This window comes from Mobula birostris, chromosome 15 (genome assembly GCF_030028105.1).
Source record: "Mobula birostris isolate sMobBir1 chromosome 15, sMobBir1.hap1, whole genome shotgun sequence".
NCBI lineage: Eukaryota > Metazoa > Chordata > Chondrichthyes > Myliobatiformes > Myliobatidae > Mobula > Mobula birostris.
This window is the reverse complement of record NC_092384.1, coordinates 24,525,322-24,545,692: the sequence shown is the minus strand read 5'-3', so window position 1 is coordinate 24,545,692 and position 20,371 is coordinate 24,525,322. Positions and strand designations below refer to the sequence as shown.

The 20,371-nt window shown below is 45.2% G+C and overlaps 1 protein-coding gene across 6 annotated transcripts in view; it reads left to right on the top strand.

Moving 5' to 3' along the window:
- nlrc5 (NLR family, CARD domain containing 5) overlaps positions 1-20,096 on the top strand; it is a 218,189-nt gene extending 198,093 nt beyond the window's left edge. For all 6 annotated transcript variants that reach the window (XM_072279467.1, XM_072279466.1, XM_072279468.1 and 3 more), the window contains 3 exons: positions 5,454-5,537; positions 11,617-11,700; positions 19,748-20,096. In XM_072279467.1, the coding sequence (XP_072135568.1) occupies positions 5,454-5,537; positions 11,617-11,700; positions 19,748-19,844 (265 nt within the window). In that variant the 3' untranslated portion in view covers positions 19,845-20,096. The remainder of the gene's footprint in view (positions 1-5,453; positions 5,538-11,616; positions 11,701-19,747) is intronic.
- Positions 20,097-20,371: the final 275 nt, after the last annotated feature.

Below are 20,371 nucleotides of genomic sequence, written 5' to 3'. Positions count from 1 at the left end.
TGTCCTTCTGCATTTCTCCAGCCAAACTGACCAATATCCTACATTCCCCTTCTAGGGATCTTTATCCAGATGTGTGTCTCCCGTGCAGACCATAAGACATAGGAGCAGAATTAAGCCATTTGGCCCATCGAGACTGCTCTGCCATTCGATCACAGCTGATTTATTAATCTCTCTCTGACAGTCATGCACAGGCAGACACCTTCCAGTCTCCACCCAACTAACAGGGGTCACCTACCACTCATTTCTAGCCTTCAGCTACCTTGTTGCCTTGTGTTAAGCATCTGTTCTCTTCTATTTTGTGGCCCCTCATGGTATTTTGCAGTTTACTAGTAAAATACGGTTTGCTGCTAAATTGTCCCTGCTGCTCTGCTTCTGGGTCAAGTCTCTGTACACTTGGCGTCCCGGTGGGATGAGTGAACCAGCGGCTGACCCAGCAGAGTATGCTAGCCTGAAGGAAGTCATCCACCAACAGGAGCGTGCGATCCTGAAGCGGCAGGAGACCGTTCACCACCTGCTCTCCACTCTCAACCAACTCTCCATCTCAACACCGCACCCCTCTCCAGTCAAACCTCCAGGCTGGGATTCCAGTGCTCAAACGTGTTGAGGGATCCCCAACCTAATGTCACACCTTCCTGTTCCAGTGTGTCTTACACTTCGAGCTCCAGTCAGCGCACTGTGTTACAGACTGAGCTAAAATTGCCTTCGTCGTGTCTCTCTTGACTGGGTGAGCCCTGACCTGGGCCACCACCAACTGGGACAATAAAAGCACCATTTGCAATAAACATGAAGGTTTTACCGCTGAGATCCGGGAAGTGGATCGGGTACTTCACCTGTGTCAAGGCCTTTGCTGGGTTACACTGCAGAATTCAGGACCCTGACAGTGGAGTGGGGCTGCAAAGCAGAAATACTGCTGGCCCATTACCATCGCAGCCTCTTGGAGTGCCTGAAAGATGAGCTGTCCACCCAGGAGATGCCCACTGACCTCGCAAACCTCGAAAGCCCCTCTGGATTAGCCAGTGTCCTATGGAATGGCCTCCAGAACCCCAGTTCCATTCCCAGAACCATTTCAAGCTGCGGCACCTTCATCACCATCCCATGGGCTCTGGGCCAGTCAGAGCGCCCACGTGGCCTGTGCACCGCGCGTCCATCCTATTCCTCTTCATCGGCTCGCCCAAAACTCCTCTCATCTTGGGCTGTCCACTCCTGACTCTCGCCTTGCCTGGCCATCCGGTTCACAGCTGAGTGGGGACCCAGCTGCCTGCAACCTCGGCTGACTCAACCTGATATCGCCAAGGAGATGGAGGGAACTTTTGACCTCATCAAACTCCGGCAGCAATACCACGACTTAATTGTTACCTTCATTGAAAGGGAAGCCAGCACACTGCCACCTGGCAGACCACACGAATGTGCGTTCAACCTCCTCCCAGGCACCACCCTTCATGGAGGTCATCTGATCTCTCTCTCCCCTCCTGAGACCGAAGCCATGCAGGACTACATCCCAGACGTGTACATAGAAACATAGAAAATAAGTGCAGGAGTAGGCCATTTGGCCCTTCGAGCCTGCACCGCCATTCAGTATGATCATGGATGATCATCCAACTCAGAATCCTGTACCTACCTTCTCTCCATACCCACTGATCCCTTTACCCACAAGGGCAATATCTAACTCCCTCTTAAATATAGCCAATGAACTGGCCTCAACTGTTTCCTGTGGCAGAGAATTCCACAGATTCACCACCCATTTGCCGCCCTCTGTGTGAAGAAGATTTTCCTCATCTCGGTCCTAAAAGGCTTCCCCTTTATCCTCAAACTGTGACCCCTCGTTCTGGACTTCCCCAACATCGGGAACAATCTTCCTGCATCTAGCCTGTCCAATCCCTTTAGGATTTTATACGTTTCAATAAGATCCCCCCTCAATCTTCTAAATTCCAACGAGTATAAGCCTAGTCGATCCAGTCTTTCATCATATGAAAGTCCTGCCATCCCAGGAATCAATCTGGTGAACCTTCTTTGTACTCTCTCTATGGCAGGAATGTCTTTCCTCAGATTAGGGGACCAAAACTGCACGCAGTACTCCAGCTGTGGACTCACCAAGGCCTTGTACAACTGCAATAGTACCTCCCTGCTCCTGTACTCAAATCCTCTTGCTATGAATGCCAGCATACCATTTGCCTTTTTCACCGCCTGCTGTACCTGCATGCCCACTTTCAATGACTGGTGTATAATGACACCCAGGTCTCGTTGCACCTCCCCTTTTCCTAATCGGCCACTATTCAGATAATAATCTGTTTTCCTGTTTTTGCCACCAAAGTGGATAACCTCACATGTATCCACATTAAATTGCATCCGCCATGAATTTGCCCACTCACCTAACCTATCCAAGTCACCCTGCATCCTCTTAGCATCCTCCTCACAGCTAACACTGCCGCCCAGCTTCGTGTCATCCACAGACTTGGAGATGCTGCATTTAATTCCCTCAGCACAGCACAGCACAGCACAGCTTCATTCGACTGCCCCAGTCCCCAGCCGATGAAGGGTTCGCTTTCATCAAAACAAAGCAAACCACGTTTTCAAGAAGCTCAAGAAACTTTACCGCTACTCCCATTCTCCGCCATCTGAATCCCTCCAGACCTTCTCATGGTACAGGTGGACACACCTGACATGGGCGCTGGGGCCATCCTCCCTCAGCAAGGACCAGAGGAGAAGACCCACCCATGTGCCTTCTTCTTGCGCAAATTTAACTCTACATAATGCCGTTATGGCGTAGGAGACAGGGAGCTACTTGCCTTTAAATGGGCCTTGGTGGAATGGAGACATTGGCTGACTGACCAACGGAACCTCATATCCATTCAATATTCCCGCCAATGCCACCCGCATCAGATTTGCTGCGCCCTCTTCTTCAAGCAATTCAACTTCATCTCCTACCCCAACCCAAATCCTAGAACACAAAGGCAGACACCCTGTCACAACAGTATGACCCAGCTGAAGTGGAGACTGACCCTCAGCACAGCGGACCCTAGGTTTTCTGTGACACTGGTTCTCGTGGCCCACCATGACCACAGATGGATGTAAGTTAATTTCTGCCTGCTCTCAACGTGCCCAGTCTCACTCCTCCAACCAGTGGCCCTCTGGGCTCCTGCGGCCACTGCCAGTCCCTTGATGACCACTGACCCCCCTTCGCCATTCATTTCACCGCGGGTTTGCCATCTTCCGATGGGGCCACAGTGATCAGAACAGCAGCCAATTGGTTTTCCAAGGCAGCCCACTTCAGTGCTCTCCCCGAACTCTGTCAGCCGCTGGGACAGCAGACCTGATTCTCCAGCATATAGTTCACCACCACCGCCTCTCCCAGGACCCATGATTTCTGTCCCGCTCCTGGTGAGCCTACTCCTCCTTTCTCCACGCCTCAGTGAGTTTCCCCTCTGGCTCTTCCTGACTGTCCATTGGTCTGCAAATGATAGCCGATCAGCAAGTGGAGAAGTTTCTGCCATGCTTTGCTGTCTTTAGTCCTTCAACATAGAAGAAGTCCGAACTGCCCCACAATCTACACACTTTCTCGGCCCTTTAAAGTGCTTCATGGCTTCCAACTCTCATAGTTCTCTGTGGAAGAGCCAAAGGTGGAGGTCCCATCCGCCAGGATTGTTTCGCTGATGCCAAGATGCTTAGAAGAAGGCACAGAGTGCCAAAGTAGCTGCCAACTGTGCCTGCTGCCTCCAAGCTAACCGCCTGGGTGCCCATCTAGATGACTCCAGCCTGGGTACTGTGTCCAGCTGTCCACCTGACATTTGCATCTCTGCACCAACTCCCGTAAGCTCTCGCCCTGGTTCATTGGTTCCATTGCAACAACACGACAACTTACCATCTCCAGCTGCCACCGTCCCCCATACCTACCTTCCACGTGCCCTGCCTTAAGCCTGTTGTCCATGGACAACTCAGCCTGCCTGAGCCTGTACCTCTCGAACCAGGGATGGTGGAGGGTGGTCCCATGTGCACAGTTCACCAGATGATGGAGTTATGGTGCCGTGGATAGGGTGTGCAGTAGCTAGTTGACTGGGAAGGGTATGGCCCTGGGTGCCATCCAGTTCCATCCTGGATCCATCGCTCATTGGAAAAATTCCACCACATCCATCTGGATCACCCTGGGCTGTCAGGAGCCTGCCGTAGGAGGGGGGAGTGGTTCTACCAGGCCTGCGCAGGCAGGCACCTCCCAGTCTCCACCCAGCTAACATGAGCCACCTGCTACTAATTTCCAAATTGTCACCGGCAGCCTATTGAAACCCAGCTCACAGCAACAATATTTGTTCGCTCACCAGCCAGCCTCAACCAGTTGTTCTCAGCCTTCAGTCACCTCATTGTCTTGTTGTGTTAAGTATCTGTTCTCTCTTACTTTGTGACCCCTGGTGGTTTGTTATTTTGCAGTTGACTAGTAAAATATTGTGTACTGCTAAGTCGTCTCTGTTGCTTTTGGGTCAAGCCTCCCCATTTCTCAACCCCATTCTGCAGCCTGCTCCCTGTCATCTTTGATGCCCTTACTAATCAAGAATCTAAATGTACCCAATGATTTGGACCCCACAGCCATCTCTGGCAATAAATTCCACAGATTCACTACCCCCGGCGAAAGAAATTCCTCCTTATCTCTGTTCTAAAGGGACGTCCTTCTATTCTGAGGCTGTGGTCTTTGAAGTATGGAGTCCTAGACTCCCCCACCATACAACACATCCTCTCTATGCCCACTCTATCTAGGTCTTTCAAACTTCAGTGAGATTCCACCCCCCCCCCCCGCCATTCTTCTAAATTTCAGTGAGTATGGGCCCAGAGCCATCAAGTGCTCATCTTACGTTAACCCTTTCATTCCCCGGATCATTCTCATGAATCTCCTCTGGACCCTCTCCAATACCAGCACATCCTTTCTTAGACAAGGGGCCCTGAACTGCTCACAGACAGATGTTTGGTTTTATCTTTTTGACAAAGATACAGCACATGATACAGCACCCCCTATTTTTGTTCAAGTATTATTTATGTAAGGGACCTAGATATCAGAGAATCATACAGTATCAAAGCAGGTTCTTCAGCCCATCAGGTTTGCACAGACAATCAGACCTTTACACTACTTCCTTTTTTCAGCCCATCTCCCTAGGAATCCTCTGCCCTGGGCCAGTCTTTCAAGTTGTCCCCAGGTGTAGCCCATCTTGTATGGCTTTGAGGTGAAGACCCTTCCTCTCCTAGGGATGAGGTCTTTGGAGCTTTTGTTGGCGTTTCTGCAGCTTGGGGTATTGACGGGATGGGATTGCTAGCCCCACATGGACATGACCAGAGTCCTGGGACAGAGTTAGGAGTTCCAAATCCATTGCCGGGAGAAGGCCCAATGCCCTGCAACCTTTTGGCATACCCTGAGGTAAGGTGCTGATGAAAATTCTAAGTGAGCCTTTTTGTTTCCCTGCTCCTCCTTGCAGCTTGTCCTGGAATAACGTCAGCGACGAGGGGACAGCATGGTTGGCTAAAGTTCTACCCAGAATGCAGAGCTTAAGGAAACTTGAGTGAGTACAACTTGAGTGAGGCAGAAAATATCAGTGGGCCTCTAGATTGGCTCTGGAGGGATCTTAACATTGCACAGCAATGGTCACCTGGTAATGAACAATAACATGCAGGGCAGAAACCATCTTCATGCATTAATTAGCTAGCACTAATTTATTTGCAATGTAAATAAATCTCTCCTGGCAGGTACAGAGCCCAGCCAGTTTGCCTGATAAATGTATATGAAGCTACTGAGGATAGTAAGTCTCATTGCATTATACTAAATCTAAAAATATGATTGTTTTTCTTTCGTGGTTGTATTGGATTACGTAAGATATCTGATGCAGAAACCAGCCATTTGGCACAACCAGTCCATTCTGGAACTAAAGCTCTACTTGAGCCACCTTTTGACTTTACTCATCCAAATCCTTCACTGTCACCTTCAGCCTAATGTGCTTGGCCAATCATCCACTGGCTTGAAACATTTCCCTGTGGGAGTGAGTTCCACATTACTCACCATTCACTGGCTAGTGCCTGTACCTTCTGAATTTGCTATTGGATTCCATGGCTCTGTAGTTGCACCCTTCTCCAAAGGTGCTCTTCATCCACCCCATCAACCTCTGTTAAGCAATCCCTCAGCCTTCCTTAAATGAAAAGAGAACCTGTTTTCTTATCGTTTCCTGATAACCCACACCCATGTTTTCTGATACTACACCTGAGAATCTTCTCTGTATTCATTTCAATGCCTTCATGTATTCTTTTTACAATATGATGACCAAAACTATACACAGTCATTCCAAATGTAGTCTAACCAAGGTTCGGGCTTTCTGTAATTTCCATACTTTTCAATTTAATCCATCTAGAAATAAACCCTGTTGCTTGTTTTGCTTCCCCTGTGGCCATGCTCACCCATGTTGCCACATTAGCTTACTGGCATATTTGTCCTCTGAGACCTCATTGTTCCTCAGCCCCACCTCTACTGATACTGATTTTCATGGTTGATGCTATATAAATCCAGATTCCTTTTTAAAATATGGTGTCTGCAGATTGAAATGTATGTAGAGATGAACACATATACCTTGTGTGCTCTGTCAACCATGGGTTTATGACTATTGATACAGTTTTATCGGAGCCCCGGGATATCTGAAGTCAGAGTAACCGTTCAGCTACAATGCCCACATATTCCTGTAGGTGGCAGTGTGTAGGCAGTGAGCTGAGAACTTTCCAATTTGAGCCAGATCTTTCTGGCTACTGATGAGAGTTCTGATGGGAACTGGCAATCTTAAGTTTGTCCCAAACTTCCATGCACAGCTATTGGATTTGGAACTTAAGAGCAGAGCCCAATTTTACTGCATTATTTTGGGGAATTGCCTGTCCGGGCCAGTATCTTTTAGTTTCAACAGGGATTATAGGCTAAAGTTTTAAGAGGTAAATTTGTTTTATTTAAACTATTTCACGACATTAACATTTAGAGTTTTAAAATATTTTATTTTTCAAATTATTTATTTAAACTTCAAGATTTTTAAGTGCCCCTCAATGTTAAAGACATTGAATAGCTACAGAACTCAATGATAACTTTTAAAGCCTGCTAAGTCACACTCCTAGAGTGCTACAACACAGAACCACACCATTTGGTCCCTCTGGTCCGTGGGATCTCATCTTCTATCTGGACCCAACTACCCTGTACCCGGACCATAACCTTCCATATGCCTCTCATCCATGTACCTATAAAATCTTCTTTTAAATGTTACAATTGTGCCCACACCTATCACTTCCGCTGTCAGCTCATTCCTCACTCATGCCACCCTCTGAGTGAAGAAGTTCCCTCTCAGATTCCCCTTATATATTTTGCCTTTCACCTTAAGTTCCATTCCCAACTTGGTGCTACAAGCTGTTGGGGACATTTTGGAGACTGAGTATTGTGCAGAATGGGTAGGCCCACTGAGCTAGGTTCTCTTGTATCCAGCATCGTGAAGATCATGCCACAAGATCCAAACAGAATCTAGGCAAGGGCAGATTACTGGCCTTCATTGCCACAAGTGCCGGACAATGACCAGCTCCAACAAGAAAGAACTTAACTACCTACCCTTGACGCTCAGTGTGGCTCTACCACTGCTGAGCCATCCATCATCGAATGACCAGCCACTTAAATAGAAGAACAGATCTCAGAGGCAGATATTCTGTGACAGATGAGTCGTCCTCAGGCCTTTCCATCACTGACATGGCAGAGATTATGTGGGTGGAAAAATACTCACCATCTTCCCTGGTGAGTGCAGTTGAGCATGGCTCAAAAGAGCTTAACACCACCAAGGATGAAGGATCAACTTTATTCACCATATGCATTTGCATGTATAAAGAATTTGCTTCGGTGTGTTAGTGTGACATGCAACAAAAACAACATTTAACAATGACAAGGAATTATATAAAGTTAGAAGTTAAAGTACTGATATGGAATAAAATGTGCATAAATGCCAACATGTATTTACAATGTAAACATCATTATAACAGTAGTTTAAAGCGCTTACAGTGTGGTGCAGTGATGGGGTTAATAGATAGAAGGGCTGGGTGTGTCTAACTAGAACAGATTAACTGCCTGGGGGAGGAAACTTTTAAAATGACTTGATTTTTTTTTTGTTTTAATAGTCCTGTATCATTTTCCAGAAGGGAGCTTTCAGGAAAGGGAGTTTACAGGGGGGTGGTGTCAGCAGGGACTTCTCCTGCCTGCTTCTTTCTCCCGGACGCATGGCCGCCACACGTGCCCGGACAAAATTAAGCAGCTGGATTAATTGGCACTTCCTCCACTGCCCTAAGTGTTCATCCCCTCCACCGCTGACACTTGTCTGCGATATGTGGTGGCTGGTAGTTACTCACGCAGCCAGGCCGCTTGCCAAACCTTTGAGCATACCTCCCCCACCACCACCAATAAGCAAGACGTGTATGGGAATAACACGGCCTGCTGATTCCCTTCCAAGCTGCACCCATTCGAGTGCTGAAGTGCACCTGTAATCGTGTGTTGTTCTACAATACACAATAAACTATCCCCCCTCCACCAGCTCATGGGCCATTCCTCTTAAATAACTGGGGCAATCCCAAGGACTCTAGCAGCCCTTCGGGCAAGCGAGCGAGCGTACGGAATTTACTGGTTTATTTTTGACAGCATCTTAATTGGATTGCAAAGTTCAAAGTAAAAATTATTACCAGGTTACGAACACGTCACCACATACAACCCTGAGATTCTCCTTCCTGCAGCATACTTAGCAAATCTAGAGAACCGTAACTGTAAACAGGATCAATTAACAGCAAACTGTGCAAATGCAAGTAGAAACAAATAGCAATAGGTAATGAGTATGAAATAAAATGACATGGAAAAAGCATGAAATAACAAGTTAAAGAGTCCTTAAAGTGACACGATAGGTTGTGCGACACCAGAAGTAGAATGAGTGTAGTTGTCCCCTTTTGTTCAAGAGCCTGACGGTTGAGGGGTAGTAACTGTTCCTGAATCTGGTGTTGTGAGTCCTGAGGCTCCTGTACCACCTTCCTGATGGCAGCAGCGAGAAAAGAGCAGGGTCTGGGTGGTGAGAATCTTTGACGACAGATACTGCTTTCGTGTGGCAGTGTGGCAGTGCTTCATATAAATTTGCCTCATGTATGTATTGCCTCAATATTATCAACCCCTCATGGACTGTCTGTAAACATTGGTCCACAAGGAGTCCCCAGATTGGGAACAACTACTGTCAGTCAGTCCCAATGCATGCAGACAGACCACCCCACCCGTTTTCCAACTCTGATTCCCAGTGCAATGAAAACTATTCAGTCACACTCTGCCCTGCAGAGATTTCTATCATCTAGATCTATTTCCAGCTTCTTGGGAAGCTAAAAACCTGAAAATAATTAAAGATGCCATATGCACTTCAAACTGATTGCGTGATGAATGGAGATTTGATGTTGCAGGCGTGGGAAGTGTAGCCAAGATTTTTACCTCTCGCTATTTGTGTTCTGCTCGAGATGTTCTGAGAAACCTTTCAGTCTGAGTTCTGTCGCAGGGTGGATATGTGCACTTGATGGGATTTTTTCCGGCTGAGCTGGGTCTAATAGGACGTTACGGCTGCATTCTGGAGATAGCAGCTACATTAACCATGCAGACTTAAGAGCAAAGTAAAGGTGGTTGCTACATTTTTGTAACTTCAAAGTATTAAATTAATCCAAAGGAAGACTGAGATGTGAGTCTAACTTCGTGTTTACTTTATGTGAGGCATGCACATATCATGTGGTAACGTGATGATGTATACAATTCGCATTCTTTTGCATATAAGCCATGATGAATTATTTAGACGAGCAAGAATACTTAATCAACCAAGATATTTACAAGAGTACTCAAATATTACCTAAATATTAAATACACCTGTTGGAACGACATGCTCAGAACCTGAAAGAGGAGTTGATCTAGTCTGTTGATGCACGTCTCCTGCCAGGTTCTGAATCAGATTCAGATTTGTTTATTTATCACCGTACAGTGAAAGGCGTTGTTTGCGTTAACTGCCAGCACACCCGGGGATGAGCTGGGGCCGTCTGCAAGTGCTGCCATACTTTCCGATGCCAACACTGCGTGTCCACAATACTTGGGGAACACAAGAAACAACCAAACTGCAATGGAAAAACAAGCCCCCACCCACCCACCCATGCACACAAACTATCCTCCACCCCAGGACCGGCCGTCTTTGGCCTCCAGTCGCCAGAGAACGTGAGGACTCGCAGATATCAGGCTTTGGCTTCCCCGGTGGACTCACAGAGATTCACAGATTTAGGGACCAGCCATCGGGCCTTGATTACTACATGCTTGAGGTTGTTCTTCCAGAGCGCTCTGTTGGATGTGACTAGGACCAATCCTTACAGCTTTCCAGCAAGCTTCTTCCTCTTTGTTCAAATAGTGATCAAGGCAGCATCGCAATGGACTTTGGATTCCATTACCTTCTCTGTGGATCCACGAAGAAGCCAGGTGCCCAATAGATTGAAGGGATTGCTGCATTAGGAAAGAAGGCCAATGAATGAGGAGAAGAGGAATAATTCGGTATAGGGGTATTACCCACAGGGAGCGAAACAGTGACCACAGCCAAGAGAACCACAGAGAACCCAGTTCCTTTATTTCCTGATCCAGTTGAACCTTTGGATCAAAACTTAATGCATCCTTGAACCTGAACGAGTCTGACAAGGAATCCGACTATATCAGGTTCTCCTGCAAGCATTACGTGGAACACAGAACGGCACGGCTTTGTACAGGCCCCTTGGCCCACGATATTCTGCCAACCTTTTAACCTACTCCATGATCAGTCCAACCCTTCCCGCCTTCGTAGCCCTGCATTCTTCAGCCATCCATCTTCCTATCCAAGAGTCTCTTATTTTTTTTATTAAAGTAAAATTTATTCATTGTAAAAATGATTTACAAAATTAAACTGAGCAATGCCTTTTCATTCTTACATGTATAGTCAGTGATTTTATTACTGCTCTGTTACATTCCATAAAACCAGTCGGACCGTCGGCACTTAGGAGGCCCCCTTGGGTGGTACACTGTTACAATAATTGAGTCCCTAATATATCTGCCTTTACCACCACCCTGACAGTGCATGCCACGCACTCACCATTCTCTGTATCAAAAACATTTCAGCAACAATTCCCCTCTACTTCCTCCAATCACCTTAAAACATATGAACTATTACATGTAAATAGAATGAATTATATGTGGCTTTAAGCTTTTAGTATATCCTGAGAAATTATTGGTGTAGTGAACTAGAAGGCACAACCCATGTTTAATTCCATAACTTTTTGATTGAGGTGTTGATGGTGAATATATTCATGCCTTAATCCTTTGAGCAAATTTCCAGTTGGTTATCAGCTTGTTCAAATAGAACAGCCCATCCTGTTGATCAGTATGAATAGCGTTTCGAATGTTTGTTATCCAAATGCATTCCCTATGAACTTTGTCAAATTATGGATCCTCCTCTGCTACCTTCAAAGCCTTTTCTTATGTTCAGCATGTATATGGCCTCAGCCGCTGGACGGATGTGAACAGTATTGTGCGTAACATTCTGCTCTTTTTTTCTGCAGCCTGGAAGGAAACAAAATCACATCTGCAGGAGCAGAGAAATTGGCAGCCAGCCTTAGGCAGTGCTCTTCCATAGAAGTCATTCGGTAAGCGTCAGAACAGAAATTTAGGTTATAAAGTTACTCCTGCAGCAGGGGCTGATGTAGACATGAGAGTTCCATTGATTAAATATGATCAGACAACATACATCAAAGTTGCTCGTTCACCAGCAACTATGATGTGTGTTGCTTGAATTCCCAGCATCTGCAGAATTCCTCGTGTTTGTGTGATTAAATATGATGTTGTGATCTTGTAGTGCAAGTTATGTCCCCATCTCAGTTGAATTAAAGTACTCCATCCATAAATGGAATTTCAGTTTCCATGAGTTAAAGCTATTTCTGTCATATTTTCCATTTCTGCTGTTTCTGTTCAGTAGGGTGGTAGATGAGTTTTTATTGAATCATATTTATTATTTATTGAGATACAGCATGATTTAGGCCCTTCCATACCTTCAAACTGCACCATCCAGAAATCCCCCGATGTAACCCAAGCCTAATCACGGGACAATTTACAATGACCAATTAACCTACCAACTTTGGACTGTAGGGGGAAACCCACTCAATCACAGGGAAAACGTGCAAACTCTTAACAGGCAGTAGTGGGAATTGAACCCGTGTCACCGGTACCGTAAAGCGTTCTGCTAACCACTACGCTACCGTGCCACCTGTTTGTTATTGTTCTCTGAGAAAACGGCTTCAACCGTGGGTACTGGCATTTCCTCTTACCCTGCCTGTGTGTGTGCATTCTGAGCACACTCAATGTGTATGCATTTGTGGCTGTGTGAAACCATGTCAGCCTGTTCGAAGGCACCAGCGTGAACCTGGACCTGCCTTTACCTTTGCCCCACACATGCACGTTGGGGACAGAAGAAACAGAATCAGGAGCAGGCCATCTGATCCCTGATACCTGCTCCATCATTGAGTACAATCGCAGTACATCCAAGGTCACTGGGTCCCAATCCCGAGACATCACGTAGCGTGAAATTGCCCCTCACCCTTCATCATTGGTCACCAGAATAGGAGCAAGACTAGACGAGTCTATTGCTTCATTCGGTCAGATTGAGACTGGCGCTTGAGGAAACAAAGGTGTGGGCCGAGTGTAAGTGGCAGTCCTATGAAGCTAATGATTTTGGGCGATGCAAGTAGCAAACATAAAAAGGGCAGAAGCCCTTCTGTTCGTAAATTGACCCTATATACACAGTCCTGATGAAGGGTCTCGGCCCGAAACTTCGACTGTTTACTCTTGTCTATAAATACTACCTGGCCTGCTGAGTTTCCCCAGCATTTTGTGTGTGCTGCGTGGATTTCCAGCATCCGCAGATCTTCCCATGTTTGTGGTTTATACACTGTGCCTACTGTACCTTTGATCGATACGCTGCCTGAATTAGAGGGCATGTCTTCTGAGGATAGGTTGAATGAGCTCGGGCTTTTCTCTCTGGAGCGAAGGAGGATGAGAGAGCTGAACAATATGATAAGAGTTGATAGCCAAGGCAGAAATGGCTGAGGTGAAGGGGTATAAGCATAATTTTAAGGTGATTAGAGGGCAGTATAGGGGGGATGTCAGAGGGAGGATCTTTCCATAGGGAAAGGTAGGTGAATGGTCACAGGTGGTGGTAAAGACATGTCCATTAGGGACATTTAAGAACGTTGTAGATAGGCACATGGATGATAGAAAACTGGAGGGAGAAGGGAAGGGTTAGATTGATCTTAGAACAGGTTAAAAGTGTAAGCACAACATTGTGGGCCAAAGGGTGTGTACTGTGCTGTAGTGTTCTATGTTCTATATAACTTGTCTAAAAATCACTAAGATTCTCCTGATAAGATCCACCAGTTCAGCCCAGGCAGTGGATTGAACCTTGAACTATCCCAGTCAGAACAACTCAGACTCATTCAAGAGAGACTTGTATCTCTGTTGCAAGTTTCACAGCTTTGGCAGTTTGAGAGCTGCACCTAATGCAATATGGTCAGCGATGCAACAGAGGAGGGCCAGCTTGACCCCATGACAGTCTGACCAGATCAATGCTTGGAGGGGTGTTTTTTTTGGCTCAGGGTTAAGTATTGTGGAGGGCACTGAAGAGATAACACCATGGGGCCATCAACATCCATACAAACAGGTGAGATGGATTCTTCATTTAACATGTTCTTGAGAAGGCAAATGCCTATAAATGAGATTGTGTACTCCCTTTGTTTGCACAAGTCGTCCAATGTCAACGAAATGTAAATTGCAAACTGGGGTCTTCTGTTCTAGATCCCTCAGCATCCCCATTCCAGAATACAGTGGTGTCCAACCATGTGGCTGAGTAACGGATGCAGGGGGCAGGGCTTCAGATTTCTGGATCATTGGCATCTCTTCTGGAGAAGGTATGACCTGTACAAGAGACAGGTTACACCTGAACCTGGGGTCGGGGGTGGGGGGGAAACCAATATCCTTGCGGGCAGATTTGCCAGAGTTCTTGAGGAGGGTATAAACTGATTTGGCGGGGGATCAGAACCGGAGTAATAGAGCTGAGGATGAAGCAGTTGGTAAACAAGCAGATTCTGTATGTAGTGAGGCCATCAGGCAGGACAGGCAGATAACAGAGCAAAATTGGAGTCAGTGAGATGAGTTGCAGTGTAACATATGGATAAAATTGAAAAGAGTGACAAATACAGGACTGAAATTGTTATATTTGAATGCACACAGTATATGGAATAAGTTAGATGATCTCGTAGCACTCATTACAGATTGGCAGGTGTGATGATGTGGGCACTCTGAGTTATGGCTGAAAGAAGATTAGAGTAGGGAGCTTAACATCCAGGGATACATGTTGTATCGAAAACACTGGCAGGGAGGCAGAGGGGCTGGAGCAGTTCTGTTGATTTAAAAAATGAATTCACATCCTTAGAAAGAGGTGACATAGGATCAGAAGATGCAGAGAAACTGCGAGGATAAAAAGACTGATGGAAGTTTTATACAGGTCTCCGAACAGCAGCCAGGATGTGTGGTACAAATCGAACGGGATCTACAAAGGGCATGTCAAAAGGACAATTTTACAAAAATCATGGGGGATTTCAATATGCTGGTAGATTGGGAAAATCAGGTTGGTGCTGGATCCCAAGAGAGGGAATTTGTAGAATGTCAACAAAATGACTTTCTGCAGCAGCTTGTGGTTAAGCCCACTAAGGGGAGGGTTATTCTAGACTGGGTGTTGTGTAATGAACTAGATTTGTTTACAGAGCTCACAGTAAAGGAACGCTTAGGAGACAGTGATCCTAATATGATAGACATCTGAGAGGGAGAAGCTAAAGTCAGATGTATCAGTATTACAGTGGAGTAAAGGGAATTACAGAGGCATGAAAGAACTGGCCAAAGTTGATTGGAAGGGAATACTAGCAGGGATGACAGCAGAACAGCAATGGCTGGAGTTTCTGAAAGCAATTCAAAAGGCACAGGATAGATACATCCCAAAGAGGAAGTATTCTAAAGACAGAATGATGCAACTGTGGCTGACAAGGGAAGTCAAAGTCAACATAACAACAAAAGAGAGGCAATATAATAGAGCAAAAATTAGTGGGAAGGTAAAAGGTTTAAAAACCAGCAGAAGGCAACTAAACAAAAGTCATAAGGAGGAAAAAGATGAAATATGAAGGTAAGCTAGCCAATAATATAAAAGAGGATACCAAAAGTTTTTTCAGATATAGAAAGAGTAAAAGAAAGGTGAGTGTAGATATTGGATCATTGGAAAATGATGCTGGAGAGGTACTATTGGGGACAAGGAAATGGCAAGCAAATTAATTAAGTGTTTTGCATCAGTCTCCACTGTGGGAGACACCAGCAGTATGCCAGAAGTTCAGAAGTGTCAGGGGCAGAAGAGAGTGCATTTGCTATTACCGGGGAGATGATGCTTAGGGAACTAAAAGGTCTGAGGTTTGGAAAGTCACCTGGACCAGATGGACTACACCCCAGGGTTCTGAAAGAGGTAGCTGAAGAGATTATGGAGGCATTTGTGATGATCTTTCAAGAATCACTGGATGCTGGCACAGCTCCGGAGGAATGGAAAATTGCAAACATCACTCGACTCTTCAAGGAGGGAGGAAGGCAGAAAAAAGGAAATTTTAGGCCAATTAGCCTGACCTCAGTGGTTGGGAATATGGTGGAGTCATCTGTGGGGTACTTGAAGGCACATGATAAAACAGGCTAAAGTCAGCATGGGTTCCTTAAGGGGAAATCTTGCCTGACAAATCTATTGCAATTCTTTGAAAAATACCAAGAAGGATAGACAAAGGAGTCAGAGGATTTTGTCACTTGATTTTCAGAAGACCTTTGACAAGGTGCCACACATGAGACTGCTTAACAAGTTAAGAGCCCATGGTATTACAGGAAAGATACTAGCTTGGATAGGGCATTGACTGATTAAGGGAGCATTTTCTGGTTGGCTGCCGGTGACTAGTGGTGTTCTGCAGGGGTCAGTGTTAGGACTGCTTCTTTTTATGTCCGTAATTTGGATGAGTGAATTGATGGCTTTGTGGCCAAGTTTGTGGACAATATGAAGATAGGTGGAGGGGCAGGTAATGTTGAGAAAACAAGGAGACTACAGAAGGACTTGGATAGATTAGGACAACGAGCAAAGAAGTGGCAGGTGGAATACAGTGTCGGGAAGTGTCTGGTCATGACCTTGGTGGAAGGAATAAAAGTGTAGACTATTTTCTAAATGGGGAGAAAATTCAAAAATCCAAGGTGCAAAGGGACTTGGGAGTCCTTGTGCAGGATTCCCTAAAGATTATCTTGCATGCAATGGTGTGGAAGGCAAATGCAATGTGAGCATTCATTTCAAGAGGACTAGAATATAAAATCAAGAATGTAATGCTGAGGCTTTATAAGGCACTGGTGAGGCCTCACTTGGAGTATTGTGAGCAGTTTTGGGCCTCTTATCTAAGAAAGCTCATGCTGGTACTGGAGAGGGTTCAGAAGAGGGTCACGAGAATGATTCTGGGAATGAAAGGGTTATCATATGAGGAGCATTTGATGGTTCTGGGCCTGTAGTCGCTAGAATTTAGAAAAATGTCGGAGGATCTCATTGAAACCTATTGAATGTTAAAAAGCCTAGATAGAGTGGGTATGGAGAGGATGTTTCCTATAATGGAAGAGTTTAAAACCAGAGGGCACAGCCTCAGAATAGAGGGACATCCATTTAGAATGGAGATGAGGAATTTCTTTAGTCAGAGGGTGGTGAATCTGTGGAATTCGTGGAGCCACGGCAGCTGTGGAGGCCAGGTCATTGGGAATACTTAAGGCAGAGGTTGATAGTTTCTTGATCATTCAGGGCATGAAGGGTTACAGGAAGAAGGCAGGAACAAGGATGAGCCATGACGAAATGGTGGAGCAGACACAATGGGCCAAATGGCCTAATTTTGCTCCCATGTCTTATGTGCAATTCAAAATTTATTATTCTTTTTGTTGCACTGTTTATGTACTTACGTAATTTTAAGTCCTTGCAGTATACTGCTGATGCAAGACAACACAATTCATTCCTTCAAGTCCATGATGCATTTAATCCTTGGAGTGGCCTAATCTAGTAGCAGCCAATGGATTTATGATATCCCTTTAGAACAGGGATGAGGAGGAATGTCTTTAGCCAGGGGGTGGTGAATCTGTGGAATTCATTGCCACAGGTGACTGCGGTAGCCAAGTCATTGAGTATATTTAAAGTGGAGGTTGATAGATTCTTAATTCGTAAAAGGTTACAGGGAGAAGATGGGATAGTGGAGTTGGGAGTGATAATCTATCAGCCTTTGATCAAATGGTGGAGCAGACTCTATGAGCCAAAAGACCTAATTCTGCTACTATGTTTTATGGACATTACAGACAAAAATTAAAAATAAAGGACTGCAATTTTTGTTTGGAGATTTCCAGTGTGGCATGTTTCACGAACATCTGACATGAGATACTCTGGTTTGCTCATAATCCTATTTTAGCAACAAGACCATCTTCAGTCTGTCAACTTGGGGCACTGGTGAGCATTTGCATGATTGCAGGCAATTTTCCAGAGGCATCAGCTGTCACCAGGAAAACCCGTGTGGCTTCCACACGGTGAAATAAACATCACACAAAACTAGTCACATTCAGCAGCAAGACAGAAAGAAATTAAACTGCTTAAAGAGGCCATTCAGCCTATTGTGTCTGTACTAAGTTTTTGAGAGAGCTGTTAAATCAGTCCCATTCCAAGCTATTTGAACTAAACATTCTTAAGAGAGCTATCCAGTCAGTCCTATTCCGAGCCATTTTCATGTCTGAATTTAATCAATTCTCCTTTGTGAACCATCTTTAAATCTGGTTCCTCCAACATTTCAGGTAGTGCATCGGAAAGCAGTACAACTCACAGCATGATGACAGTGCAGTTGTTGAGCTGGTAGAGCCACTGCTTCATGACGCCAAAGACCCAGGTTCAATCCTAGTTCTGGGTGCTGCACGTGTGGAGTTTTCATGTTTTCTCTGTGACCAGATGGGTTACATCCATGCACTCTGATTTTCTTCCATGTTCCCAGTGCCTGCTGGTTAGTGGGTTAATTGGCCACCCTAGTATGTGGATTAATGTTAGGGTACAGGAGAAGTTAATCAGGAAGTGGGGAGAATAAAAGAAAATGGGATTAGTGTAGGATTGGCGTAAAGGGGTGGTCGATGGTTAGCACCAACTCATTGGGCTGAAGGGTCTGTTCCCATGCTGTGGTCCTTTCCCAATCTGTTACCAGCCTTCCTGCCAGAGCAAACAGCTTCCCTCTATTGAATCTGATGAGTGCACGTTTCAGTATCAGAGAGACATTCCTCTTCTTTTACAATGCAAACCAACTGAGAATGGAACTAAACTTTAACGGTGAAAAATACAAACCACTGGAAGATCCCAGTGAGTTGAAACTAGCATCTGTGAAGGCAAAGGGATAGTGAACGTTTCAGATCAAGACTCGGCCCTGCCTCCTCAGATACTGCCTGATCTGCTGAGTTCTTGCAGCAGTTTGATTTGTTTGTTTTGTTTCCTCCAGCTTACAGCAGCTACACACTCCTGTCTCCAGTAGATCTGAGGTGTGATACAAACAGATTGGAGTTAAAAACGAGCTATGATTCCCTCAAATAGTGGAAAGGTTGCGAGAGGCCAAGTGGTCTATTTTATTTTCTGTTACGGCAGGATGAACTCTGCAGGTCTGCTTCAGGAATCAGTTAGAAATCAGCCACATTACCTGTATTGTGGAACTACAATCACACACAGCCAGAGTGGGGACTGGCAGCCCTTCCCCTTTCTTGGAGGATATATTGGATCAAATGGGTTTTAGCAAAACTCTAGGTCATTTCATGGTCACCGTTTGTGACCATTTAATTACTTGAATTTTAAATTGCCCTTAAAACTCACATCTGCAGATCAGTATTTCAGAACTGAACAGCAGTTCCACTGGTTCACCACTGTGCTATTGTACGTCCTGACCCAATTTAACCCAATTTGATTTAACTTCAAAGTCAAGCTCAACATAGAACATTATGGGTCCCTTGGCCCCCGAAGGGGAAAATACCATTGCAAGAGACTCACTGGGCTGCATAAGACAATCCCATGGAAAACCATAGCGAACAGACAACAACACAGTACAATGAACAATATGCTCCCTTCAGCCCACCGTGTTGTGCCGACCTTTTAACATACTCCAAGATTAATCTAACCCTTCTTTCCCACATAACCCTCCATTTTTCTTTCATCCATGTTCCTATCTGAAAGTCTCTTAAATGTCCGTATTGTATCAAACTTTACCACCACCCCCGGGAGTGTTTTCCATGCACTCGCCACTCTCTGTGTAAAAATACTTAGCTCTGACATTCCCCCCCCCCACCCCTTACTTTCCCCAATCACATTAAAAGTATTTCTCCTCATATTAGCCATAAGCTTCGTTTTAAGGTTTCTTGATGGTAGCACTGCCTTACTGGGGGTATTGCTGATGGTAGCTGTTCAATCCTTGCATGTTTTCTTCAGTCCGTTTATCAGGAAGCTGAACTGGAGTGCGCCAACTGTGTTGAAATTTACTGCTTTACAGAGCTGCAGGTCATTAACCTAATATTCCTGCCTTATCCATACAGATTGTGGAAGAACAACATACCCAAGGACAGAGCACAGAACCTTCAGGAACAGGATTCAAGATTGAATTTCTTCTCAGTTTACAGCAGTTCTCTATGACACTGGGACTCCTTCCAGGGTTGAAGTTCAATCGTTCGAGTGATGATTCCGTCCCTCTCCTATCCCACCAAGTAGACTGTTTCTCCTCCCCCTCCCTCAACAGTGCTCATGCAGTATTAATATGACTATTTTTGCACTACTTCAAGCACTTCGATTTCATAATTTTAATATTTATTATTTTATTTTAAGACCTTTTGTACTGTTGTTACCAGATCACTATTTTGCAGTTATGTAAATAAAGTGTTGCTTATTTCGTCAATTTGTCTCTCTTTGTTGTGCACACTCAGATTTCACATTGTGCCTGTGCAGTGGAATTATTGAGAGATCACTGGGTCACTATATTTTATCCAAGGATAGATTTTGGGTGCCTGGTCTTTTCAAATGATTTATTGAAGTATGTATGCAGTAAAGAGCCCTGAGACTGGTCCTCCCGCAGGCAGCCATGAAACAAAGAAACACTATGGAACCCATTCAGAGAAAGCACCAAACACCCAACGTGTGAAAAAAAGAACAAATCACACAAACAG